The 27986-nt window shown below is 45.9% G+C and overlaps 1 protein-coding gene across 2 annotated transcripts in view; it reads left to right on the plus strand.

The window, feature by feature from the left end:
• LOC142501163 (uncharacterized) overlaps positions 1 to 27986 on the plus strand; it is a 113265-nt gene that overhangs the window by 22783 nt on the left and 62496 nt on the right. For both annotated transcript variants that reach the window (XM_075610631.1, XM_075610638.1), the window contains 7 exons: positions 5423 to 5882; positions 6574 to 6773; positions 7793 to 8199; positions 16504 to 16658; positions 18374 to 18582; positions 19416 to 19555; positions 20394 to 20507. In XM_075610631.1, coding sequence (XP_075466746.1) covers positions 5423 to 5882; positions 6574 to 6773; positions 7793 to 8199; positions 16504 to 16658; positions 18374 to 18582; positions 19416 to 19555; positions 20394 to 20507 — 1685 coding nt within the window. The remainder of the gene's footprint in view (positions 1 to 5422; positions 5883 to 6573; positions 6774 to 7792; positions 8200 to 16503; positions 16659 to 18373; positions 18583 to 19415; positions 19556 to 20393; positions 20508 to 27986) is intronic.

Raw genomic sequence — 27986 nt, forward strand, 5'->3', positions numbered from 1 at the left:
GGGAATCATTCTGGATATTCGAGCTAAAAACCATTTCCCCCCAAGGTTTAAATCTTGAGTTCGACATAAAACCTTTTCTGTGAATGATTCTAACATGCCTGTCTTTTCTCCACTAGATAAACTACATCACCATGTCTGCTATTATATGACTAGCTCAGTTTATTTAGGGGTTAATCATGTTGTAGCGGTTAATTTAATTTATTTTAATTATTTTAACCATTTTAACTAATATGTGTATATCGTTAATTTTAAGTTCATTTTATTAAAATTCTTTTGGAAGACTCATATATGTATGATATGAGTCTTATAACTTTTATGTCTGTTTATACTCATATATAATTGATATGAGTTGTACAAATATTGCCTGTTTACACCTGTAATCCCTGCCCTAATTAGTGATTTGGATTACCATACTTAATTGCCCACCAATGGGATCTGAGCATAGCGTATAAAATCCTCCTAGAGCATGTCAGCCATACACTCCTGAAGAAACCGCAATACGGAGAAACGCGTAGAGTGAGGCTGATGAGAAAAACTCCCACAGGATCGGCGTCCCCCAGAGCAGATGACGTCACTTCCGGTTTCCGGTTAGGGTGAGACGCACCGGTGACACGCACGCCTGCCGAGGCAGAGGGGGGACAGAGAACAGCTCATTCATTGCTGAGATCCAACCTGTGTGATCTAAACGCTTGTTACCTTTTAAAACCATGTGAGTGTATTGCACATATACTTACTTTTAAAGATATTTTGTACAGTCTGCACTATGTCCGTTTTATTATTCACTTAAGGTCTCCAGCACTTACCATTCCACTTACCTGTCTGACGGTCCAACGGGCTGACACACATAAAGAAACCTTTATGGGAACATTGCTCACTCTACACTTGTGAGTATCCAGCACACTGCACCTTGATATTTATCACATATCAATCACAATACTGCACCATCAGGGAATTTTCTTCTGTTTTTTACATGACATTGCGCTTCCTGATGATCTTCACCTCTTCAAAGCTCAAGGAGGCAGACAGTACAGAGGACGATCCTCCTCCCAGGGCGCTTGCCTCCGCACCCAGGATGCCATGGAGAGAAACTCCAACCTCCAGGACCGGTGCAAGCCAAGATAACTGATGCTACAACGGTAGACAGGAGGGTCTCTACTCTCGGGAATGTCCGAAGCCCTAGAAATCCAACCCTAAGTCCATCACCTGCACGGTGCAACCGACAAACACCCTTCCCATCATCGTAGAGCGCCCCAGCGCCTAGCCCCGATGAAGCATCCCAATCGGATGCCTACAGTCGCGTGGGACTGGCTGCTATTATAAGAGTCCTCGTGGAAGGTATGTACTCATTGGCTTTGCTGGATACCGGGTCACAATTGACTATCATATACTGACCCTTCTATGACCAACATCTTAAGCACCTGCTCAAGCAGCCTGCGGAGAAGATGAAGCTGTGGGGTTTCAGCAACGAGGACTAGCCCATCGATGGTATGGTAAAAGTTCGGTTGGATATCCCGCAACTAAACACCAACAAGTCTCACCCAATGGATGTGGAGGCTCTGATATGCTCCAAGCCCCGGGAACATCCCAGCCCTCCAATTATATTAGGGACCAACGCCGATGTGGTAAGAGCGTGATCTGGGCTTATTTACAAGAGGCCGGTGAGCTACCACTATCCTCTCTACAGATCCATCTGGAAGAAGAGTGCTGCAGGGTCTCAGCCCCGGAGGGATATGGTGACCTGGGTCACATATACCCAGTTACCCCCGTGGAGACGATGGCTCAAGTGAACACCGCCATCGTGAAGATCTGCCAGCTGGGCTGCCATTTGACTTCGGGGAATTGACCCTGTCAGCCGAATGGAAGGAACGGCTAAATGCCAAGATCAAGGAACACCGGGAAGTGTTCTCCACCAGCGAAACGGATGTGGGCTGCAGCAAAAACGTCCAGCACACGATCCGGCTGAACGATACCATGCCCTTCCGGGGGCGTTCCAGGCGTATCGCTCCCAGAGATATGGAGGACGTGAGGGTTGTCCTAGAAATGGAGACGGCGGTCATCGTGATGGAATCCCATAGCCCCTACGTGTCCCCGATTGTGGTGGTATGCAAAAAGAATGGGTCGGTCCGCTTGTGCGTAGACTACCGGACCCTGAACAACCGTACCGTACTAGACCAGTACACTCTGCCGCGGATCGAAAAGATTCTTAGCGCGCTGTCGGGAAGCCAGTGGTTCAGCGTGCTGACCTAAGGTCTGGGTACTATAAGGTACCTATGAGTCCTGAAGACCAGGAGAAGACGGTGTTTGTCTGTCCCCTCGGGTTCTACCAATTTACATGCATGCCCCATGGCATTTGTGGTGCCCCGGCAACGTTCTAACGGTTGATGCAGAAGACAATCGGAGATATGAATCCCCGGGAATGACTAGTATACCTGGACGATATCATCATCTTCGGCAAGACTCTCGAAGACCATGAGGAATGCCTTCTAAAAGTGTTAGACCAATTGGGCATAGAAGGTCTGACGTTGTCACAGGACAAATGCCGATTCTGCCGCACGTCAGAATTACCCTGTCTACAAGCTGGAATTCCTACCTGGGTGGTAGTTGATAAACTTCATGATTACCTATATGGAGTTTCCTTTGAAATACGAACGGACAACAACCCGTTGACGTACATTTTGACATCGGCCAAACTTGACGCTAGCGCAACGGGGTCTACGAAGTGGAATCTCAGATGTTGGGCCTCCCTGTCTACCGTATACGCGACCCAGATGGCAGGGTAAAGGTCTGGCACCATAACCATCTGCTACCCCTTCCGCAAGTAGGAGACAGCGATCCCGAAATGGAGACTGTAGCACTGGCCAGTGAGCCAGAGGGATCAGATGAGAACTTGGAGTCTGTGACGGAACAGAGAGGTGGAAAGACCCTCTCATAATGTGAACCAAGATCATGGGGCACCTCCCGAAGGAGCACCAGGTAATGGGCCTGTGCCGCATGTTCCTACACCGGTGGCTTCAACAAGCCATCCTTTGGACCCCAGGAGTCCAAGTTTTGTGCCAGTAAGAGACTATATAGAGACTGTTACATCCCCTGTGAGAGAGTCTTAGCGTCTAGCTCACGATTACTATACCCTAGAGGGTGAAGCGGAAGAAGAGCCTCGTAGGAGCCAGAGAATAGGACGCCCTCTACTCAAGTGGCATATGATTCGCTAGTGGCACCCCACTATGAGTCTCAGCAGCTGGCGCGGTGCAAACTAGCCTCCATTATCACTATGTTCACAGAGTTATTCAATCTTGTTTAAACTTATGCATGTGTTAAGTTGTATCATACAAACTGCATTTTTATTGTGTAACTTGTGTGTGTGTATATGTTGTTCCCAAGCGGGGTCGTTGGGGTTTTCACCAAAGGGAGGATGTAGCCAGGTCCCCCCCCGGTCGCCTGGTACCGTGCTGTGGCTAGTTACGCTGGTGCTTCGGTCCAGGGAGTGCTGCGGAGGCGTGTGGGAGTACCCGGCAAGTACCAGCAGTTGCAGGCAGGTAGGGGGGCGACCGGGTCGTAGGAGCTCCTCGGCGGGATGCCGGTAAGGATACCACCATCTTGCACCTAGTCGTGCATGCACAGTGGAACCTTGCGCATGTGCAGATATGCGCCGAGTTGCGGCGGCCATTTGGAGGAGAAGTGCGCATGCGCAGTGCCTCAGAATAGCGGCGGCCATGTCAGGATTAGCTCCGCAGGGGAACTACAGTTCCCAACAGCCCCAGTTACCGCTAGACATGTGGCACAACACAGCCAATAGGGCTGCAGTATTCTCCTGCTCATGACATTGATAAATTTGAAGCGCTTGCAGCCAAGCCAGTCAGGAGCTGGACAGAAGAGGGTAAGGTAGTGTCTAAGGTGCCAGTGGCCCTGAGACTAGGCATAGAGTCCCCTATCAGGCCCCAGCATAGCCCGACTCACCACAGCTTGTGGGTGGGCTAGGGAAAAGCCCTTAGATAGGAACATTTCTCAATTAGCTCCATTGTGTCAGGGACACAGCAGACGCTGCACAGTGACTTGCAGCCTGTGGTCTGGGACAAGACCACCACCGCAAGACAGAGACTCTTTATGGTGGGACACTTCAGCGGGAGTCCACCCCAGGCAGAGGCGGATGCCTGCGTTATTATGTGCGTTATTCAGCGGCATCCGGGTGCTGGAGCACTGGGACATTGGTGCCCCTGCACCCAAGTACTGTGTGGATACTCCGCGTGTGTGTACATATTTATTGCATGTGTTGTATTGTATAATCTGTTGTTATAGTACGTGTCCAGTAAATAATGTTATATCATATCCTGGTGTGTAATTACTGGTTACATTGTCTTGGGAGGGGCTATCCCACTGTGTGAGGATCCTTCTCAGGTGGAGGCGCTGTCATCATACTCATTAGGCACACCCCAGACTCACTGCAGTGGAGGATCAGGACTCCTGTGAGCCTACACTTGTAAAGAATTTTGATACAAAATGGTTGTTCCCCATCCTCCCTTTTTCCTTTTTGTATCCTTCCCCTTCCATTTATGTTTGAAAACTTTAATAAAAATATAAGTAAAAAAAAAAAAAAAAGAAGATATGCAGTCTCAACAAGTGTAATAATAAAAAGCATGTAACACAATATAGTGTAAAGTGCTTGAAGTTGTGATTCTCTCACTGCTACCGCTCCCTCGGGTGTCGCTGGTATTGGAGCTGGGTCCCCAGCTGTGCCGACTGCTCTCCTGGGCTCCCCGGTGTCTCCTCCACGCTTCCCCATGAGATCTTGAAGGCGTAGCGTCTCTTCTCTACCAGCGTCTCCTTAGGTATCGATACGTCACTTCCGGTGATTTCGACGTCACATCCGGGTGCAGACTTACAGCTGGATATAACGCGTCTACTACTGCAGGATGTTGGGGAGGCTAACACTCTACGTGTCTCGCTTCCTCAAGCTTCGTCGGGAGTGTCACATTCTTTTTAATATATAACATTTAAATATTTTCGCTCTGGGCATTAGTTCATTTTTCTTTCAATTACTGAGGTACCAACTTCTTGAACTCCAAAGAACAGATTGTCAATGTTGTGATGTGCCGTAAATAACCTGCTACATTGTGAGTAGGCACCACACAGGAGCTAAAATACCTTATTAAGTCACTGGATTTAAATAATCTGCACTTAGTTGTGTTTTTTTCTTTTTTTCATTCTCCCATGCTCCGCCTGGATTTTTGAAGAAAGCTATAAAAATAAAGATATACATATATACATATGCCCAGGTGATAATACAGCCTGTACCAAAACATCCCCTGGTTGTGTCATAATGCCAAAGATTTATTCTCATGCAGGTCCTCAATAAGTGCAATGTTTGTACACCTTATAATACACTCTATGTACCCTTAACTAAACACTGTGCATTCCTTATATTTAGTCCAGACAGAAGCCAGCAGTACAAGGAGAGGAACACATCAGTGTATCTTGTAGAACACCCACTGGTTTAAGAGATGAACCTCAGTTTCTCGGAACAAACCCTGAAGAATTCCTTCAAGGAGACAATATGAATGCATGGGCAATGCCAACAGAGGATACCACTCATCCAGAAAGAAGAAACACTTATGAGTCTCAAGAGGGAGCAAAGCAGGTTTTACTTTCTTCGTACAAAGATACAGCGATTTCATTAAGCGAACATGAAAATGAAAGTGGTGCAAATTCTCAATGTAGTGTAATAGAGAAACTAGCACCAGGGAACCAGAGGAAGCTGTCAGACTATGAAGAAGATGCGTCAGAGCCGTTCTCGGACACAGAGAGCAAAATTATACGAGGACACTTTCATTTACCGCATTCAACCAGAAAGAAAGTCTTCATGATATATATTTCTGGTGGTTACCAAGGTAAAAAAATAATATAGACATTGAAGTATTACACACATTTTAGGTGGTACACTTTCATAAATTGTTCCCAAACACTGTTATGAACATCAGAATTACCCCCCTGAACAAGTCAGTGTGTCGCAATAGACTTTTATGGGACCTCTCTTTTAACCTATTAGTGTAACTGGCTTTATTGGAAACATTCAAAACCCCTTTAAAGTAATTGTTTTACTTATTTGTTTCTTGTGAAAAAAATAGTTTATGTTGCTTTTCAACTGGGTCTCTTGAATTTAAGCATATCAGCTATGTATCTTTTTAGCTATTTATCTTTTGCTTTGTGAACAATAAAAACAAAACAAAAAGAATACTTTACCTGTGACTTTGAGGATTGACAAACACTCTTATCACCCAAACACATTAGATAAATATCATAAAAAAACCTTTCAACTCATTTGTTTACCGTGGAAAAGCAAAAAAATATTCAAATTGTTTTAAAAACATTTATACTTGTAAGATTGTTTAGAAAATCTGCTACATTTAAACCAATTAGACATGCCACTGTTCTTTGTTCACTTTCCCAGAATCCTTTTTCTTTCAACGACAATGTTGTTATTGGAGCTCTGCAACATTTACATTGATACGAATCATGTGTATAGAAATCAGTTGGAACACCAATTGGGATTATTCAGTGTACATTTATTTATTTTCTCAGACTCCAGCCCAGAGAGAAACACGTTGTTTGAAAAGGCTTACCCAGATCTGTACATTTACTGCAAGGAAAGAGGCCTCGACTTCCGCATGTTTGACTTAAGATGGGGCTTAAACGATGGGGTCAGCAATGATCACTCCATCGCTTCACTTCATCTGAAAACTCTTAAGCAGTGCCAAGAATCAGGACATACTGCCTTTTGTGTAAGACTGGATTCTCCATTACCTGTCATTAGTTACATGTACAGTATTTGTTTATTTATGGGCAAATGGAAGTGACACAGTATTAACCAGTGAGAATACAGAACAGTTTATAAAGAAAAAGTTATGACATTAAAGTTAATGCAGACCAGCAGAGATTCAATAGCAAGGAGGTAAATAAGTAGAAATATCTCCTATTTAAAAGACATTAGAAGGTACAACACTTTGGTACAATACATCAAGAGAAATATTACTCAGCATAGTTACTCCATAATACACCTTCCATCACAGTAAATAGGCTGCACTGTGTCTTCCGGCAAATAAGGTGTTATATGGAGTAACATAATTTAGTAAACATGGACCTTTATGGCCCATTTGTTTAAATGATCAATACAAAAGAGAATATATTCAGCGCCTAATATTAAAGTCCTGGTGTGGTGTGACAAATATCACACAGATGTAATATACAACCGGTAGATGTTTGGTTGAAGACAAATGTCCTGGTTGCTCCAGTCAAATTTTAATGTAAATGGATTCCCAGTGCATGAAATGAAAGAAAAATAGGGTTAGGTAATACAAATGACCATCTGACCACCTATGCATTCTTCTCATGGTGGAAGATCATTTCAATTTGTAAACAGTTCTGGTGCCATTGGAGCTCCATATCCTCCTAACCAGAGGGCTTCCAGAAGTAAGAACAAAGAGGTCCAGCTCTGAATAGCTTCAGTTTAGATAAAGACTGGACTGCTGCTTCACATTTCAGCATGGAGATAAACCTTGAATATTTGTGAAGTGTTGACCATTATCCAGTAAAAGGATTCCTATTTAACCATCTGTTGTATTTTTCTTTACCTGATGTCCATATAAAATAGTATGAGAATATTGTCTTATAGTGAAAGAAAAGACAGGCAACATTACTTGAAATATTTACAATAGTTGCAGTCCTTTAACAGTTTAAGAAGAACATGTCTAGCATTCTTATTACCGTGTGTCAAGAAGTTTATTTGTATTTGCATTTTTAGTCTTTCATAGGACAGAAGTATGACCAGACCACTGTCCCAGCTACCTTATCAAAGGAAATCTTTGAAGCCATTAAAGCCACTGTGGATAGGATGAAGAAAGAAGTGACAAAACCAAAGCAGAATGTTCCCGACTCAATGCTACTTACAGGAGCAGATGATCCAATGTCATCTGGGAAAAAAGATGGCAGCTGTAATGTGATTGACGTTCACCAGAATAAATCAGAGAATGAAAAGCTATGTACTACAGAAACAAATCAAATGTCGAATGAGCCAGATGACAAAGACTTGTTTGAGCCGACTCATAAAAGATCTTCCCATATATATGACAAGGAAATAGGACTTCTCACCCAGTGGTATAGATTGGATGAAAACTGTAATCCAAGTGTCTACAGGCTCCAGACAATTAGGTGAGCATGCTGTAACACCCCTTAACATGGAGATTAGGAGCAAGCAATGTTCTTAGCTCTATAATCAATCACATTGTTTTTCCTGTACATCTGCCATAGCTATAGTCAATAGATCTGGGAGTTGTATAGCCTATGTAGCCCTCTTCCCCCCCCCTAAGTGAGATTGGGGTGTGTAGGTGTATCTGACTACTTCTCAGTGTAGTGCTATACCTGTTGGCTCACAGGAGGGCTGAGCTTCCGCCATGGGGAACCTGGGGCATTTATACTAAGGGTACTTACTTCCAACGATGCAGCGCCTCCACCTGCAATGGCTCCCACCATAGGGGGAGTGGTTCCTCGCAGGACAATCACAATAATCGATACTCACACAGATATATATATTAACTAGGGACTTTACTGAACATACAAGAAAACAGATCACGGCAGTATCATCATAACCTGTGTCCCTCTCTAGAGGAGACACTTACTGCGTCGCGCATGACGCTTCCCCAACACTAGGTGATCCCACCCAGTGTCCCGAGGATCCCCACCCAATGTCCCGCACTCTAGTAGAGAACGTGGGTGACTGCGCAGTCACTAAATTATCTATTAGGCCTGTTGGTGCACTTATGTGGAAATACCTTCCGAGCACTCCGATGCTCGGGCCTGCAACACTCTTCTCAAAGGGTCAGACGTGCGATGCATCCATCTGATCCTATCCAGGTACTTCTCCAGGAACCCCAACGAGGGTCCCACCGCTTCACGGGAACAGCAACCAATCACGGCAACAGCAACCGAATCACGGGAACAGCAACCGCCGCTATCTCCCTATCTCTTTCTAACTAACCCTAACGTGACAGGAACACTAACCTAGGGCCTGTCCCTGATGTACCGCAACCTGGGGTGGCTTGGGGAAACTCCTAGGGCCTGCGGGGTAATAACCTGCCCCACTCCCCTAACTCATCCCAGTCCTGACACTCACTGAACCCTAACACTAACACTACACTACGCACTGCACACTTCGGAACGCGTACAGCAACTTGCTGCACACTAGCACTATGCCTTCTTGTCAGGCCTCACAGCCCTGCCAGCCGTGATCCTGACAAGACAGCACACACACACGCACTAAGGGCAGCGTCCCTGTCTTGGGCCGTCCCTCAGCACTTACCCACTAACCTGGTGGGGAGTTGGGGCCTTACTTGGGATGTGGGGGACCTTACTCGATGCAGGAGCTGCACATGCTCTCTGCACCCTTCCTTCCCTCACAGCTCCCCAGCTCCAACTGACAAACGTGCTGCAGCCCAAACAATGTATCTCTTTGCCTGCCTGGCCTTCCTAAGCCCTATTGGCTCCCTGGTGTCACGTGGGGCATACAGAGGCTCATGGGATATGTAGTCCCAGCTCAGAGCCTTCCCTGGTAGGCTAGGGGTTCGCGGGCTTTTCCTACCCTGCACTGCGCTTGCGCAAGCTTTCCCGGGCTGTCTCAACCTTCCCTGAGCTGTCCCTATGCTCGCGCGACTTTGCCCTGTCTCTGGGGCTCTCCCTGCGCCTACGCGTCCCTGCGCATGCGCAACCTGCATCCCAATGGCGGCGCCCTGCTTCACCGGCTGCCGGGACCTTAGAGACGCGATCGCGGCCTTAGCAACGGCCCGATCGCGTCCCCGGCAACCGGCCGCAGGCAGGGGAAGCCGCGCTGCTCCCTGCTCCAGCCCCCACCCTTGGAAGCAGCCGTCGGGTCTTTCAACACCCGCGATCGAGCTGCTCCAGAGGAGGGGGGTCTCAAGGAGCTGCGGGAGCGCCAGGCTAAACTCTCCCCCTGGTGGAAAATCCAACGTCCCCGCTTGGGGAACGACAACACACGGCATAATAGTTATATAATCAAAATGCATTGCACAGAAAATACAACTTATCATTTCGATTATAAACATCTGATTACAATGCACTTCACACCATACTATACCCGAGACTAGCTGAGACCATTTGTGGGGTGCCCCTAACTGATCATGTGGGGGTACCTCACTTTTGCGTCCGTGAGCCTCCGCTAGAAAAATCTCCTGTAGAGCACGCTCTGGGGTGACAGTCACCGGTTCTGTACTACTGCCTCCCCCTGGTGGAAGGAATAGCACAGTGTCTTTGGGCCAGGCCTTTACCCGGCCATCCACGGCAGGGATGCGGTAGACCCGGAGGCCAGGACCTTTCCCGCGGTCCACTACATGGTGAATGGAGCGCTCCTTGTTGGGCTTAAAGGAGGCACCTTTCCCTGAATCCTTCTCCACACAGTCTTTGTCCGCTCCAGCAATCCCTTTAACGGTGACATCTTCTGCGGACAGCATAACCTCTTCGTGCCGGCCCGTGTCTTGAAAAGGCCAAGCGTGGAGATTCCTCGTGCAGGAGTAAGTGTCGCTCCGGTCCGTTGTACTGGATTCCTTGATGAGGTCGGATTCGTTCCCTGGTCTGCAGAGATCTTCTGGGGGAGACACCTCCACCAGGACGCGATGACGGGGTGAGCCCATCGCCCGGGTGACCCTACCTTTGGAGTCACCAGGCTCCACGATCACCGGGGAGCTCACACCCGACACCCCTGGGGCAGTCAACTTACCCCTGTCGTTGTTGGCAGGTACTGATCCCAAGCCTGGGACCGCTGGTACCTCGGTGGTAGGCCGGACTGGCCGTTGCAGGGCACACGGGCCCATATCACGGTCTGCATCAGCTGAGGTGGTTGGCTCTGTGACCTCACTGGAGTGGTCCGCCGGCAGGCGCATCACCACGAGCGGTTGGCCGCTGGAGTCACCAGACAAAGATGGGGGTATAAACATCTTACCCAGGGCTTCCGGAATCTGTGGTTCTGGTCTCGGTGGTTCCTGCTCGGGAACCGGGTCTGGAACCGACATCTGGGGTTCCGACATCTGGAGCTCCGCCTTCAGCGGCTCCGGCTCAGCGTCTGAAAAGTCCATTTGGGCACCCGGCCCCTCCACAACCGGTTGTTGGTAGCGGGAATCCCTAAGTAACTTCTCCCTGAAGACAGACTTAACTTCAGCACAACTCAGAGTGATATAGAGGTCAGGATCCTCCTCCTGTTTTGAGGCTATCACGATCGGATCCTCAGAATTTTCTATGAGAGGGGTAGATAGGTTAGCTATACTGACCGGCTCATCGTCCTCTGCTGATTCTACAGGCTGGGGCATAATAGACTTCAATAACCGGGCACCGCAACAGTCATAGTTAGGCTCCCACGCCAATGCCTCCCTAGAACAGTCTGTCTCATCCACGTTTGGTTGAAAGTCACAGTGCTTGCTCCCCCTGGTGGAATCTGAAGGAGGGGCACTTTCTACAAGGGAGTGGTTCTGGCTCTGTGCTGAGTCACTCACAGTGCAGGGGCGGTGTTCAGGGTTTCGCGCCCAACCCGGACAATACTCTGCAACAATTTCTTGCACAGTCCTGGTGCTCTCCCGACTTGGCGGGAGCCGCCATCTTAGGTGTGACTCACTGCTAGAGAGAGACTCCATTTTAATCACAGTCTCTGCAATTACACTAGGGCTCTCTGTATAGATAGGGGGGTAGCCTTCTGGTTTTCCCACCAATCCCGGACAGTTTTCTTCCACACAATTTAGTGCAGGCTTGCAGCCAGCAGCACGTGCGCTCCCCTGCTCTGGCGGGAGACGTCATTTGGCTGGGTCGGCGTAAACCAGGGGGTACCCCTCAGACGGGCCCCCGGGCATACACAGGGCGGACGGTGCCTCTGCCAGGCATATATCCGCAGTGGGGATGGCCACAAAAAGTATCGTTTTCCATAGGGCCGTGGGATCGTGTTCTTCCTCTAAGAAACATGCGTGCGGCCACCCTGGAATTTTACGCATATAGTACTGAACCACGACCGCGGGTGTATTTGCGGGAAGGCCTCCTACCGCCACCACCCGGCCAGGTTCCATACATTGCCTCAAAGCCCAGGCAAGGACCTCGTGTCCGGACTTTACAAACATGGTGAGAAAAAAATGGGACTTGGACAATTTGAAAAAAAATGGAACAGGGCACCCCAGGTCTGTATCTCAGCAGCGCCTCCAAATGTAGCCCTCTTTCCCCCCCCCTAAGTGAGATTGGGGTGTGTAGGTGTATCTGACTACTTCTCAGTGTGGTGCTATACCTGTTGGCTCACAGGAGGGCTGAGCTTCCGCCATGGGGAACCTGGGGCATTTATACTAAGGGTATATACTTCCAACGATGCAGCGCCTCCACCTGCGATGGCTCCCACCATAGGGGGAGTGGTTCCTCGCAGGACAATCACAATAATCGATACTCACACAGATATATATATTAACTAGGGACTTTACTGAACATACAAGAAAACAGATCACGGCAGTATCATCATAACCTGTGTCCCTCTCTAGAGGAGACACTTACTGCGTCGCGCAGGACGCTTCCCCAACACTAGGTGATCCCACCCAGTGTCCCGAGGATCCCCACCCAATGTCCCGCACTCTAGTAGAGAACGTGGGTGACTGCGCAGTCACTAAATTATCTATTAGGCCTGTTGGTGCACTTATGTGGAAATACCTTCCGAGCACTCCGATGCTCGGGCCTGCAACACTCTTCTCAAAGGGTCAGACGTGCGATGCATCCATCTGATCCTATCCAGGTACTTCTCCAGGAACCCCAACGAGGGTCCCACCGCTTCACGGGAACAGCAACCAATCACGGCAACAGCAACCGAATCACGGGAACAGCAACCGCCGCTATCTCCCTATCTCTTTCTAACTAACCCTAACGTGACAGGAACACTAACCTAGGGCCTGTCCCTGATGTACCGCAACCTGGGGTGGCTTGGGGAAACTCCTAGGGCCTGCGGGGTAATAACCTGCCCCACTCCCCTAACTCATCCCAGTCCTGACACTCACTGAACCCTAACACTAACACTACACTACGCACTGCACACTTCGGAACGCGTACAGCAACTTGCTGCACACTAGCACTATGCCTTCTTGTCAGGCCTCACAGCCCTGCCAGCCGTGATCCTGACAAGACAGCACACACACACGCACTAAGGGCAGCGTCCCTGTCTTGGGCCGTCCCTCAGCACTTACCCACTAACCTGGTGGGGAGTTGGGGCCTTACTTGGGATGTGGGGGACCTTACTCGATGCAGGAGCTGCACATGCTCTCTGCACCCTTCCTTCCCTCACAGCTCCCCAGCTCCAACTGACAAACGTGCTGCAGCCCAAACAATGTATCTCTTTGCCTGCCTGGCCTTCCTAAGCCCTATTGGCTCCCTGGTGTCACGTGGGGCATACAGAGGCTCATGGGATATGTAGTCCCAGCTCAGAGCCTTCCCTGGTAGGCTAGGGGTTCGCGGGCTTTTCCTACCCTGCACTGCGCTTGCGCAAGCTTTCCCGGGCTGTCTCAACCTTCCCTGAGCTGTCCCTATGCTCGCGCGACTTTGCCCTGTCTCTGGGGCTCTCCCTGCGCCTACGCGTCCCTGCGAATGCGCAACCCGCATCCCAATGGCGGCGCCCTGCTTCACCGGCCGCCGGGACCTTAGAGACGTGATCGCGGCCTTAGCAACGGCCCGATCGTGTCCCCGGCAACCGGCCGCAGGCAGGAGAAGCCGCGCTGCTCCCTGCTCCAGCCCCCACCCTTGGAAGCAACCGTCGGGTCTTTCGGCACCCGCGATCGAGCTGCTCCAGGGGAGGGGGGTCTCAAGGAGCTGCGGGAGCGCCAGGCTACACCTATAATCTAGTTTATTGTCAACAAACAGAGGATGGTGCTAGATTACTTTCAATAAATAGACCGAAGATGGGAGTTTTTGTTTATAAACTGACCATACTACTGGTGCTTAAAAGTTACCAGAACAAGAGTTATAAATCATATGTTTTAATTCAGTGAGTAACTTGTAGGCTCTAAAAATATGGACGCAATCATTATATTTATAGCACATATACATGTAATGTTACTTACTAGCACTTGCTCTACTCCCAGTTGGGATTCTGCAACACCAACATTTTGGAAATACGCAAAAAGAAGAAAAGTAAAAGAGTAGAAACCAAACACTTATGTTTGAAAGTAGTTAATAAGGTTGGTCTGACATAAAGGTTTGCAAAATATGTAAAATTAATCCCTGATGGGAACTTCAAAAACTAAGTGGTTAAAATGTATGAATAGCCAAGTTCATGACATAAATGCTATATATAGTTCTTATATGGAAAATGTTCGGAACCATGAACAATAAATGGTGATGAGATAAATCTTTAGCCCGTCTATTGAGCCCAGTTTGTATGTGGGATATGCGTTAGCCACCTCACCTGGTGTTCCGTGCGGAGGATGACAAGGTGAGGAAGAATCATGACCTCAGCTGCCCGAGAACGGGCCCCGTGATGAGGGAGTCCCCCATGGGGCGCCTCCCGCTACTCCGTTCTTGGTGAGTGGAAATACCGTGACCACACTGGCTGAAGATAGAATATATCAGCTGTACGCTAGAGTAAATGGCAATAATCGAAGTGCAGGTAATGCAGCTCGATTCCGGTTTCCAGTGTGCGTGCTTCAATCCAAGTCGAATGTTTGAAGGTATTGTGGGGAAAAAGGCTGAGTACAGCAAAAGGATGAAGGGCTGGAGGCAGGTAAAATTAATTATATATTGAATAGGCATAACAGCCCAAAAATCGACAAACAAACAGGATAGGTCCTCTGACGCGTTTCTCACCGTGGAGGCGCTTTATTAAAGAGTGACCTGTGCTCTGAGAAAACAAACTTTAATTAGCACTCTCACGATTGGAAGGTAGTTCTCGCCACCCTCACCTGTTCCCTCTGACTGTTTCGGATCAGATGTGTGACGACGGAAGACCACAGCTCAGAACTACTGGATCCACCCGGGACCGCCATATTAAGGGTTAACAACGTAACATACATGTTTAAAACACATATTGGACACAGTGCTGGTGCAACGATAGTAACTATATATAAAAATATGTGGACAATGTGACAACCGTGTCTCTTTAATACAAACCATAATAAACCCACATTTGACCCAAGTGAAACATTGTGAACAATTAGAAAAAAATCTTTGAATAAAAAACGAGAATGCAGAACACTAAAAAAACAACCCCTCCAGGAAGAACAAATAAAACCAGCGAATTAAGTTGTATATAAATTATAATGAAAAATAAAATTATGATATAAATAACTATGTGAAAAAGACGAATAATGCATGCATAATCAATCTATAAATGTTGTGTATCAAAAAACTATGAAATTCAATATTAACCAAAATGCTGTAATAAATGATCGATTTATCGTGAAAAGACCAAAGATTTCATAAAGAGTATATGATATTGTCAAAAAATTGCATGACATTGCACAAAGAATGAATGACAAATAGATACCACATATAACAACGTGTGGCCAGTGACCAGACTGTCAAGGGGAACCCCCCCCCTACAGTTGTTGATACTAAGGAAGTGACAATATGAACCTAGGATAAATAACCCCATAGATAAGGTATCAAAAATGCCATAGAACTAATTATAAAAATCCAAAAGCTGAATATATATCCAGGAGAAGGACATATATACAATACAAATAAGTATAGTAGGCATATAACTGCTTTTTGGTTTGTCATAATACATATCATTATTAGATGGAAAAAAATAGAGGGATTCTGCACAAATCAATGAATTACATAGGGTTGTATAATATTTAAAACACTGTTCTGTAATGTAAATAAATCACATACTGTATGTACAGGTATATGCCAAGGCTCATTCCATTTATAAAAAAAATGTTTCAACTCCCAATCTACATTTATACCAGCAGGGTGTAATGTGTCTAAACTAAATATCCAGAACATTTCTCGTTTGTTGAGCATGTTCAATCTGTCACCCCCCAAAGGGGGGCGTGAACATGCTCAATGACTGAGAAGGTGAAGTTCTGGATACCTCCCTAAGGATATAGGGAAAAAATGCCTGTATACTGGATGCATTAGATCACCCTGCTTATGGAGCAGATGTACTCCATGATACTCATGTTGATAGGTCTAATGGTACGTCCGATGTAACATTTACCACAGCCACATCTGAGAAGATATACTACTGTATGTGGCTGGAGTTGCAATTGATAAAAGTTTGCACAGACCGCTCCACTTGGGGTTTCAGACATTTGATCTTTTTGATTGGATTGGCATATTGGTATATAACACAATGTCCACGTTGGTCTGACATATGCTTACCTAAAACTCTTACATCTACCTTTTCTTTTCTCGTGATATGTTCTCAAACAACTCCTTGAAGTCTTCAGCCATCGAAAGTTTTCCACTTAAGCCATTTTTTTCTCTCACTTGCAGCACTTTCTATGGAGATATATTCAGCAAAGATCCCGCACGCAGGCATCAAGCTAAAAGTAAATGGTTAAGCACGCTGCAACAACTGTATGACATATTCCAGAAGTATGCTCCAGTGGCTCTTGGTAAAGAAACAGCTGCCAAGCTCCTTAAAACAGGTCAATTGAACATGAAAAAGTAATTTAGAATTTTCCGTGTAAAAATCCATGGGAGTTATGTAGTAAAGTTTCATACAAACAGCCCCTGTAAACTCATTATTTTAAGCCCACAACTGCGTCGTGGTATGGCCCATCTGTAGGTCCTAACACTACTGTACCTGCAACATCTCTCATAACCTCTCTAATGGAGGGAGAGCTGTCTTAGTATACTGATCAGTCAGAGGTGCTTAGCAAGAACTGCAATTAAAAAGATGGAATGAGTGAGCTTGGAAACAGGGAATTAAACTAAATGACCCCTGCTTATCAGAAGATATACAAATAAGTATTTAACTATATGTAGCACCTGTTCCCTCCCACGAGAGATCTGGCCACTACATGGATTTTCCTCTGGTGCTGTGAGCTCACTTGTGTGGTGCAGAAGGCCGAAGGCTCTGCTGGTATTGTGTGGGAGCAGCAACAAGGCAGGCTTTTCCTCCTAGGGTGCAGCGCCTCCATCCCATGAGCATACAGACAGGCAGGATGGTCCCCACAGGCAATTCCTTCTCCTCCAAAGACCACACATCAGCGTTGGTATAACTGAGTTTTTATTCTGGGCATAGCATCCTCCAATTTCCCTGGAGCAGATACCCAGGGCTTGAGGCCCCAAGCATCCCTCCTAAACTCCCTCACCCCCTGATGGAATGAGGGGAACACTCCCACTCCCCTGAGGGAGGGAAGACACACACTAGCCACCAACACATCAATTTGGTGGAGTGCCAGCTTTTATACCCAGGGGGAAGGGCTTGTAACCCCGCCCCATAACATGGCAGGTCCATATACTGACAGGCATCACACCATATACATGTGACCAAAGTCAGTACCCTCCCCAGGTATGACACTCTGCTGCCGGTTTAGGCCTGCCCCTAGATATGGCAACATAGTACCCATCCAGGCTACAACTGAGGCTAGGTCCTGCGCAGGAGTTTAACCCCAACACTGCCTGTTCCTTTCAGGACTTATAGTGTTGAGGCCAGTGGAAGACTATAGCCAGGGGCACTAGGCTACATATATAATATGTCAAGTTAGATGTAGCACTAGCGCTTTTTGTCTTTTGTTCTATACGTAAAGTCTCCTGGCTGCAAAACTGGGGGAAAAGTGGAACAAAAAATAACACAAGATTTGTCAAAGAGAAAATGTGGCATTAAATGCAATGAAGATTTTTCCTTGGTACATCTAGAGCTGTTTTGTGCCTTCGATTTGCAGCCAGTAGACACTCTTCCGGAGTGTCTCTAGAAGCGACACTGCACATATCACTATATATATCAAAATATATTTAACACTGTGAGATTTATCAGGGTCTCCCAGGTGCAAAACTAGGACAGTACTGGTGCAAATCAGCACAAGATTCGTTAAAGAAAAACATGGAATGAAAAAAGTATTGAATTAAATTAGACAGCTTAAAATATCCGAGGGAGAATTATAGATCAAGCCAAATATCTGTATGGTGTAGACCAGAGTGTCATTAAAGGCATCCATCAGAGGGTAGGTATCTTACAGAAGTGCAGCTTCTACTTTAGCAAGAGACATCTTAAATATACAGTATATTGTTATGATATTGGTAAATATGCAGAGATAATGATCAGAAAGGGCAGTCCAAATGTCCCTTATCTGTCACCAATGTCTAACATTATTTTAAAAGTGTGAAGTGGATGTGCTTTCTATATTTTTAACATAAGTTGTGCAACAAGAAATTGATCAAGCCTTTCAAGTTGACGGCTGCCCAGAAGATCACTTTCATTGCTTTAAAAGAATCATCACCGACATACAGTATAACCTGCCAAGCAAGAGGGCTTCAGACTATGTGGATCTCCTGCTACAAAAACCTGAAATCAACAAGGCCCTGCATGATGCACAGCAGAGTGTCATTAAAGGGATTCATCAAAGGGTAGGTATCGTACTGAACTGCAGCTTCTACTTTTGCAAGGGGCGCATGTTAAGTATAGAGTATATAACAGTAGGGCCCCGCTTTACAGCGCTCCGCTTTATGGCGTACGCTCATACAGCGTTTCCCAATGTATACCCATATTCATTAGGTTTGGCGCTTGTTCCGTTTTTACAGCGATTTTAAGCATGACGGGCTCAGCAGCAAAGTATCCGGCTGTCACTAAACAACAGTTTTAGCCCGTGCGCAACTCCTTGTCAGGTGCAATTTGTCAGCAAAACAGTCGGTTTACAGCTCTGCATCTCTGTTTTCAATGGTACAATACAGTACAGTAGGGCCCCGCTTTACGGCGATTTCCGCTTTACGGCAGCGGCCTGGAACGGAACCCGCCGTATGAGCGGGGCCCTAATGTATTATAATTTTGGTTAGTCTGTTGCAGACTTGTTTTTAAGCCATAATCAGGGCATTTTCAGTGTCTACCACAGAATAAACTAACTGCCTTCAGAATGTGTTCTTATGCAGACAACCAGACACAAAGTTACTTATGGTGAGTAAATATGAGACAAAAATCCTCCACCGTACAGTGTGCACCAAACTATATTTATTTTCGAATGGACAGTGATCAAAGTATAAAGTTTTGGATGTGCCACTATTTTTGTTTGTCTATAAACCCGCCGTTTAAATTTATGAGAATAAAACAACTCCTTTTTAAAATAATGAAAATCCGATCAATTATTGTATGAATCCATGTTGTGAACTAAAGTGGCTCACTTTGATTTATGTCTGCAACTTAGTGACGCTATTTGGCTAACTAACGGCAATGTTGTGTCTTTCAGCTGCGTCACACAAATATCTACGAGCACAGCGTTAGCTGGGGATGGGATGGAATTAATCCCATCAGCAACAGATCTCATGCATACTATCTGACACGCCTGTGCAATGACTTTCAGAGAAAAGTTACTGCACATTTCAATAGGTCAGTCCACGTAATGAGCGCAAATAAACAAAGTATTCTGTAAATGAGAGGGTGAGAGATGTTTTTCCCATGCTGCTGCACCAACAGGTTGGGCAATTTATTAAAAAGATTATGAGAACCTTTGATAAATATATATTTTATATATTCTGCTTAAGAGTAACCTGAAGGTTTTGCATTTGGGGAAAATAAATAGTTTAGTACAGGCATACCCCGGTTTAAGGACACTCACTTTAAGTACACTCGCGAGTAAGTACATATCGCCCAATATGCAAACGGCAGCTCACGCATGCGCCTGTCAGCACGTCCTGAACAGCAATACCGGCTCCCTACCTGTACCGAAGCTGTGCGCAAGCGGGAGACTATAGAGCCTGTTACAAATGTGTTATTCACATCAGTTCTGCACGTATATAACGATTGCAGTACAGTACATTCTTCGATACGTGGAAAAAGGTAGTGCTTCACTTTAAGTACATTTTTACTTTACATACATGCTCCGGTCCCATTGCGTACGTTAATGCGGGGTATGCCTGTAATTGTAGTCTGCCTTTGCTGAAATATTTAGCATTACATAAAACATATATAAAAATAGGAATATATGATATTTACCAACACTGTCATCCTGATAACTTTGCAATTATAATTGTTCATGCAAATTTAGTAGAAATTAGGCATCATAGTATTTCAGTGTCTATTCTTTTTCAGATTGATCACACGTGAATCTACGATAGGTTTCTGTTTTGGAGAATGCTCTTCATTTTACCTTCATTACACCCCACTAATAGTAGACACAAAGTAAATTTTAAAGCATTGCTTGTTATTTTTTCTTTTTTTTGCTTAGAATGATTAATTTGCAGAACTTCCCAGAAAAGACAGAATCATGGAAAAGGACGCAAGTTATCCGGAGTCGAATAAAAGAGGAGATTTTAGAACATGCCCATCACTGTCAAACACTGTGAGTTATGTAATGATGTCAGGGCCGCTGACAGGGGAGGAAAGTCGGGAAAAGTGTCCCGGGCCCAGTGGCTGGGGGTCTTTGGTTGCTGCCGCCGAACCCTGGCTCCCGGATCTTTTCAGCTGTTGCCTCCTCTTCCCACACCATCCTCTCTCTCCCGCTGGCGCATGCCGAAAACTGGGATGGACATCCGAGTGCACCCAGTTTCTGGCACCAGCAGCTGTGCCCGACTTCTGGTTGCTGCCGCCAGGCTCCGGCTCTCCCTAGCTGGTGCCTCCTCTTCCCACCCTGGGCCCCCCTCCTGTTGGAGCACACCGAAAGCTGGGTACGCCCAGGACTCAGTCCCAGCTACCAGGACGCACCAGCAGGAGAGAGAGAAGCAGGCCTCGCGTGGGAAGAGGCAGCAGCAGCAGCTGGGGAGAGCCAGGCTTGGTGGCGGCAACCAAAGGTAAGTGGTAACTGTAATTGTATGTGTGGGGGGAATGGTAATTGTATCTGGGGGGGTGGTGTAACTGTATCGTGAGGTAGTGGAAATTGTATTGTGAGTAATTGTGTAGTAATAGTATAGTGTGTAATAATAGAAGTGACGTCATTGTTGGCAAAAGAGTCCGTTGGCGCTCGTCATTGTGGGCAAACAAGGCACGGTGCGCAGCGCAGGAGCAGCAGCAACCCCACCACACTTTGAAAAGGACACACAGACACACACACACACACACACACACACACACACACACACACACACACACACACACACACACACACACACACACACACACACACACACAGACACACAGACACACACACACACAGACACAGACACACAGACACACAGACACACACACACAGCCACACACAGACACACAGACACACAGACACACACACACAGCCACACACACAGACACACACACGACACAGACACACACACAGAGACACACACACACACACACAGTCACACACACAGACACACACAGTCACACACACAGTCACACACACAGTCACACACACACACACACACACACACACACACACACACACACACACACACACACACACACACACACACACACACACACACACACACACACACACACACACACAGTCACACACACACACACACAGTCACACACAGTCACACACACACAGTCACACACACACACACACACACACACACACACACACACACACACACACACACACACACACACACACACACACACACACACACACACACACACACACAGACACACACACACACACACACACACACACACACACACACACACACACACACACACACACACACACACACACACAGTCAGACACACACAGAGACACACACACAGACACACACACAGACACACAGACACACACACACAGAGACACACACACAAACAAGGAATTCACAGTTAGTCTAAATATAGAAGTGCGGCTCGGTGTACGTGCGCAGCAGGCGCCGGCTCAGCACATATGCGCAGCAGCCGACCGCACAGCATGCATGCACAGGAGCCGACCGCACAGCATGCATGCACAGGAGCCGACCGCACAGCATGCATGCACAGGAGCAGCTGCACTCCCGCCACAATTTGAAAAACGGAGACACCACAGACACACACAGAGACATACACACATTCAGACACACACACACATTCAGACACACACACATAGACACAGACACACACACACAAGGAATTCACAGTTAGTATAAATATAGAAGTGCAAATAGCTAAAACGGGGTGTGTGCCGAGCACCCACATTCTAAGTCTAACTTCTTTGCGTTTTGTCACTGAAATTGTGTTCTGATTTTTAATTAAAAACATCACCATCACAAATACAATTTCTTTAACAAAACAGTGACAAAAGACAAAGAAGTTTCACTTAAAATGTGTGTGCTCGGCACCCCCCCCCCTTTTTTGTATCTATTTGGGGGTGGGTGGGCTTTTTTGTATTCAATTGAGCTGTGGAGAAGTGGGTTGTATGTATTTGGGGCGTGGGTGCATTGTATGTATTTGGGGGGGGGGGTTGTATGTATTTGGGGGTTGGAGTTTCTTTGTATGTATTTAGTGGGTGGTACGGTTGTATCTATTTGGGGAGTGGGGGGTTTATTTATTATTTATTTATAAAATGTTTTACCAGGAATTAATACATTGAGAGTTACCTTTCGTTTTCAAGTATGTCCTGGGCATAGAGTTATGATGACAAATAATACATGGTTACAAATACATAGTTACATAGTTACATAAGTGAGCAGGGTTATAGATTATATACAAGACATTGCATGCACAGTTAGAGATAATATATATTATAGGCATATGTAACAGTTACAGACCAGATTAAAATGGGAGACAGCTTTAGTTTTGAAAGAACTTAGGTGGCTGTGAGAGTCTCCGGTAGATTATTCCAGGTTTGAGGTGCATGGTAAGAAAAGGAGGAGCGGCCGGATACTTTGCTGAACCTTGGGACCATGAACAGTCTTTTGGAGTCTGATCTCAGATGATAAGTGCTGCATGTGGTAAGGATGAGGAGCTTGTTCAGATAGGTGGGTAGCTTGCCCAGAAAGTATTTGAAGGCAAGACAGGAAAGATGAACTTTGCGCCTAAACTCAAGTGATGACCAATCTAATTCTTTGAGCATTTCGCAGTGATGTGTGTTGTAGTTGCATTAGAGAACAAAATGGCATATTGAATTGTAGAGGTATCAAGTTTGCTATGGTGGGTTTGGGGTGCCGAGCCATATACTATGTCCCCATAGTCGATAATTGTCATTAGCATCTGCTGTGCGATACGCTTTCTGACCAGCAGACTTAGGGAGGATTTGTTCCTGTAAAGTACACCTAATTTGGCATAGGTTTTGGATGTCAGAGTATAAATGTGCATCCCAAATGTTAAATTGGAGTCAAACCATATGCCCAAGTATTTAAAACTAGTAACAGGAGTTAGGGTGGTATTAGCGTTGTTCTGATCTGGAGCTCAGTCATTGGAAGCTTTAAAAATTTAGCCTTGGTGCCAAATACCATTGCTATAGTCTTGTCAGTGTTTAAAAACAGTTTGTTTTGGGAAATCCAATTTCTAAGTTTAAAAAGTCAGATTGAAGTATGTGTTCAAGGTCGGAGAGGCTAGGGCTGTGTGCATATAAGATTGTGTCATCTGCATACATGTGTATTGAAGCTCCCTTACAAGCTGTAGGAAGATCATTGATGAACACCGAGAAGAGTAGGGGCCCTAGAACAGAGCCTTGCGGGACACCACAGGTGATATCCTAGGGGTTGGAGTTAGAGCCTAAGATAGACACATGTTGGGATCTGGAAACTGGAAGGAAAACGGCGCTACTGCGCATGTCCGGAAAAAAGCTCCCAGGGTAATCTTCACACAACTTTATTGAACACACACAGGGCTACACCAGCATCTCCCCCTCTACGCGTTTCACCCTTTCACAGAGGGCTTCGTCTCGGAGTGGGGAGAGGTGGTGACAGCCTCTTAAATAGCCTAAAAGCCCGCGAAAGCGATTTAAAAGATTTTAACCACTTCAGTACTAAACCGTTTTTTGCAAGAGTCTCATTACAAATGAATCATCATATATGCATTGTTCCCTTAAGACATCTCTAGGTATATAACATACCAACCCAGGGGATAATCAGATAATAAACATACATAAAGATAAGACTGTTTGGCTGCATAATGAGGGTGTATAAATGCACTTAAAATGCTAGAAACAACACTGCAAGAAAAAACAAAACATTATCCACATTCCTCCTACATGGAACCAAACTAGTATAAATCCATTATTTAAACATATAAGGACTTCATAATCTACATAAGCCATAGTTATTCAACCCTATGCCGTTTGGCCACGGAGTGCTGGGAAAGGTTTATAAGCAAGCAAAGGAAAGGGGGGGGGGGAGGGGGAGGGGGGAAGGATGTGTGGAGGGGGGGGGGGGGAGGGGGGGTGGGGGGGGGGTGGGAAGGGAGGGGGGGCGGGAGGGAGGGAGGGGGGGCGGGAAACCAGACAAACACAAAAGACAAAGCGGAGGATAACAGTAAATTCACAGTTCACATGATTTCATAATTAAATACATGTACATACATGTCTATGGGCATGCATATCTCAGGTCAAAGTTCACAGAATAATTCTAGAGGAAACATCGCAAATCCCAATCCACATTAAGTCCGTTGGGTTGTAGTGTATTTAATGTGTGTATCCAGTGTGCCTCTCGTTGATGTAAGAGCTTCTTCCTATCCCCTCCCCGTGGGGGGATGGCTATGTGTTCAATTGCACAGCAATGGAAATTATCTACTGTACCCAACGGACAGTTATTAAAGTGAATTGGTACCGGATGTGTCATGTCTTTGTTTTTTATTAACCTAAGATGTTCTAGAATGCGGACTTTCAGGGCTCTACTCGTTAGGCCCACATATTGCTTTTTACATCCGCATTGTAACAGGTAAACCACAAAATTAGTTTGACATGACATGAACGATTTAATTTGATATTTGTGTCTATCCTCTTTGTTGGAGAAATGCGTAGTCTTAATCATTCTGGGGCAAATTTTGCAATGTCCACATTTATAAGATCCAATCAATCTTGGAAAAAATGAACGTTTGGTTTTGCTATCATTAGTTGTTTTCAACATACTGGGTGCCAGCATGTTCCCTAATGTGGGAGCTCTACGAAACACTATCTTTGGTCCTACACACACCATTTTACTCAATAATGGATCTAGGGACAGTGTGGCCCAATGTTTGCGTATAATGGCTTTGATAGAGTTCGCTTGTTCGCTAAAGTTAGTGATAAAGAATGGCGCTTCTGTGTTCACGACAGGTATGTCTTTGGCACTACCCCCTAATGACGTGTTGATAAGAGTATTCCTATCCGTATGTAGTGCATGCTGGTATGCCTGCTCAAGATTCGTATCGTCATACCCCCTCGACAGGAACCTCTCTCTCATCTCATCCGCCCTGTGGACAGAGGCCTCCAACGTCGAGCAGTTCCGGCGTAAACGCAGGAACTGCCCCCTTGGAATGCCTCTGACCAGAGGGCGTGCGTGACAGCTTTTTGCATGAAGTAATGAATTCCTGGCATTCTCTTTCCTGTAAATATCTGATTGGATCTTGTACTCAATATCTACATATAAATTAAGGTCCAAAAATTGGATTTGATTTTGATTATATGTACAGTATGAGTAAATTTCAGATTCAGTGTGTTTTTTGCCAGGTATTCAATAAACTTCAAAAGGCTCCAGTGTCTGAAGCATCCAGACCTGGTCAACTACACTGATGCGCACGACAGACCCATTGGCACATGTTGGGATCTACCTGATAGGTAGGAATGAAACCAGTTTAAAGCATGCTTCCCTATTCCAGAGCTCTGGAGTTTGTTAAGCAGGATAGCAAGATCAATAGTATCAAAAGCCTTTGCAAAATCTAGGAATATTGCACCAGTGAGTTGTCCCAGTTCGTATGTATTTGAGGGTGTTTTTTTTTGTATGTATTGGGGGTGGGGAGTTGAATGTATTTGGGGTGTGTGAAGGTTTTTTGTATTTGGGGGTGGGAGATTTTTAGTATGTATTTTGTTGTGGGGATTGTGTGTGAAGGGAGGGAATAGTTGTGAAGAGAGGGGATTGAGTGAGGGGGGAGATTGAAAGCAGAGGGGGTGTAACAGAGGGGGTGAGGGAGTGCTTGAGAAAGAGAGGGGGTAAGAGGGATATGGAAAGGAGATAAATACATGGGAAGAGGGGGGGGATAGAGGGGAATCACGAGGTGTGAAATGGGGGGGCTCACAAGACCACCAACATGGAAGGGGTGTCCTGTTAATAATTGCTTTGTGAATGCTACTTGAACATTGTAACTGTGAAGAGACTAGGACCCTGCAAAAAAAAAACCTGAATAGAAATTGCATGATTAACTAAAAAGAAGCTATGGATCCAATTACACACAAATGTGTCTTTTTGTGTCTCAACCTTTTTGTCTTCTTTTTGCATGGAATATAAGAAAATCGCCAATACCTTCTCTTCTAGAGTAACCTACAATACATAGCATTTTATATGCTGATTAGTTGGGGTTTATCCTGCATTGAAGGCCTACTGTATAAAGACAAAAAACAAAACTGTGCGCTACTACCTAACTACCTATAAAGTTTAAATGTATAAATATATACAGTGCAGTGACTATACCATCAATTTAGTGATAAAAAATGTATTAAAAATTAAACCACAACTCCCACAGTGAGATAATTATATATTAAATAATAAGTGCCACATAACCGTGTTGGGGATAATGGCGTCTGCAGCTGTAAACGCAGGGGTGGCTCAGCACCCCACACACACTAAGAGAATGGAAACAAAAGAAAACAGCGCACAACGCTGCCGCTCCGTCGCGGGATGCTGTGTAATGACGTCACTGTCTACACAGCAGTGGTGGATTCAATAGGGAAGTTTGAACAGTCTTACAAAGTCTCTCACAAGTGTCCAAAACAGCACACAGGATGAAATAAAAACAGGACAGGCCAATACATAGACAAAGGCCAATGTAAGCAGATATAAGGCAATAGAATGTTACATCCAACTAGTTTCGTAGAATTAACTACTTCTTCCCTGAAGCGACGGAGCGGCATCGTGGCACGCTGAGGGCACCCCAGCAAGCTGCGTTTTAACCTCTGTGCAGAGGATACACCTGCCGAGGAGCAGCTTCATATCGGCCAGGAAGCAGGAGCGATTTCACCGAGCCCCAGTACCAGCTGCTGAACCTGGCTGCATGAAGGGAAATCCCCTTGGGAGTGAAAAGACTGACGTCCTGCCCAGAATCAACTGAGCTGCATCAGCAGAGGGAAGCAAGCACCCGATTCTACAGTTAACAGCTGCCGAGTGGTAAACAGTGTGATACACACTACATGCCTTTTACCAACTTTTTTCATGTACGCAGATATATTACCCCCTTTTTAATTCTATAATATATTGTTGAATTTGCTTCACTATTTGGCGTTGTGCGCTGTTTTCTTTTGTTTCCATTCTCCTACTGTATAAAGGTTTACACGTTTCCTCATTTTGACACTTATTGGGAAAGAATACATCACCTTAATATGTACAGCTTATAGCAGGGGTGCGGACACGTTTCAGTCTGCGCCCCCCCTGCCTGCTCTCCCCCCTGCTCACGCTCCCCCCTTAACTTGTGTCCAGTGTTTTCTGACGTCACGTCGCGTTACCATGGCAATGCGACGTCATGTGACCCCATGCAGCGACATTTGATGCTGCGTTACCATGGGGAAACGTTGCTGGAAGCCACCGGAAAACAGGTAAAGGAAGTTACAAAGGCCTTGTGCGGTCCCCCGGAATTTACTTTAGATGCTTTGGGGTAGAGTGAGGAGCCTCTGTAACTGCTACGCCCACCCAGAAAACCTTGCGCGCCCCCCAGTTTGCGAACTCCTGAATTAGAGGACAGAAGGGAGAGGGGGTATATGATAGGGACTTTCAAATATAGAAAGGGATTC

Source organism: Ascaphus truei, chromosome 1 (genome assembly GCF_040206685.1).
Source record: "Ascaphus truei isolate aAscTru1 chromosome 1, aAscTru1.hap1, whole genome shotgun sequence".
Taxonomy (NCBI): domain Eukaryota; kingdom Metazoa; phylum Chordata; class Amphibia; order Anura; family Ascaphidae; genus Ascaphus; species Ascaphus truei.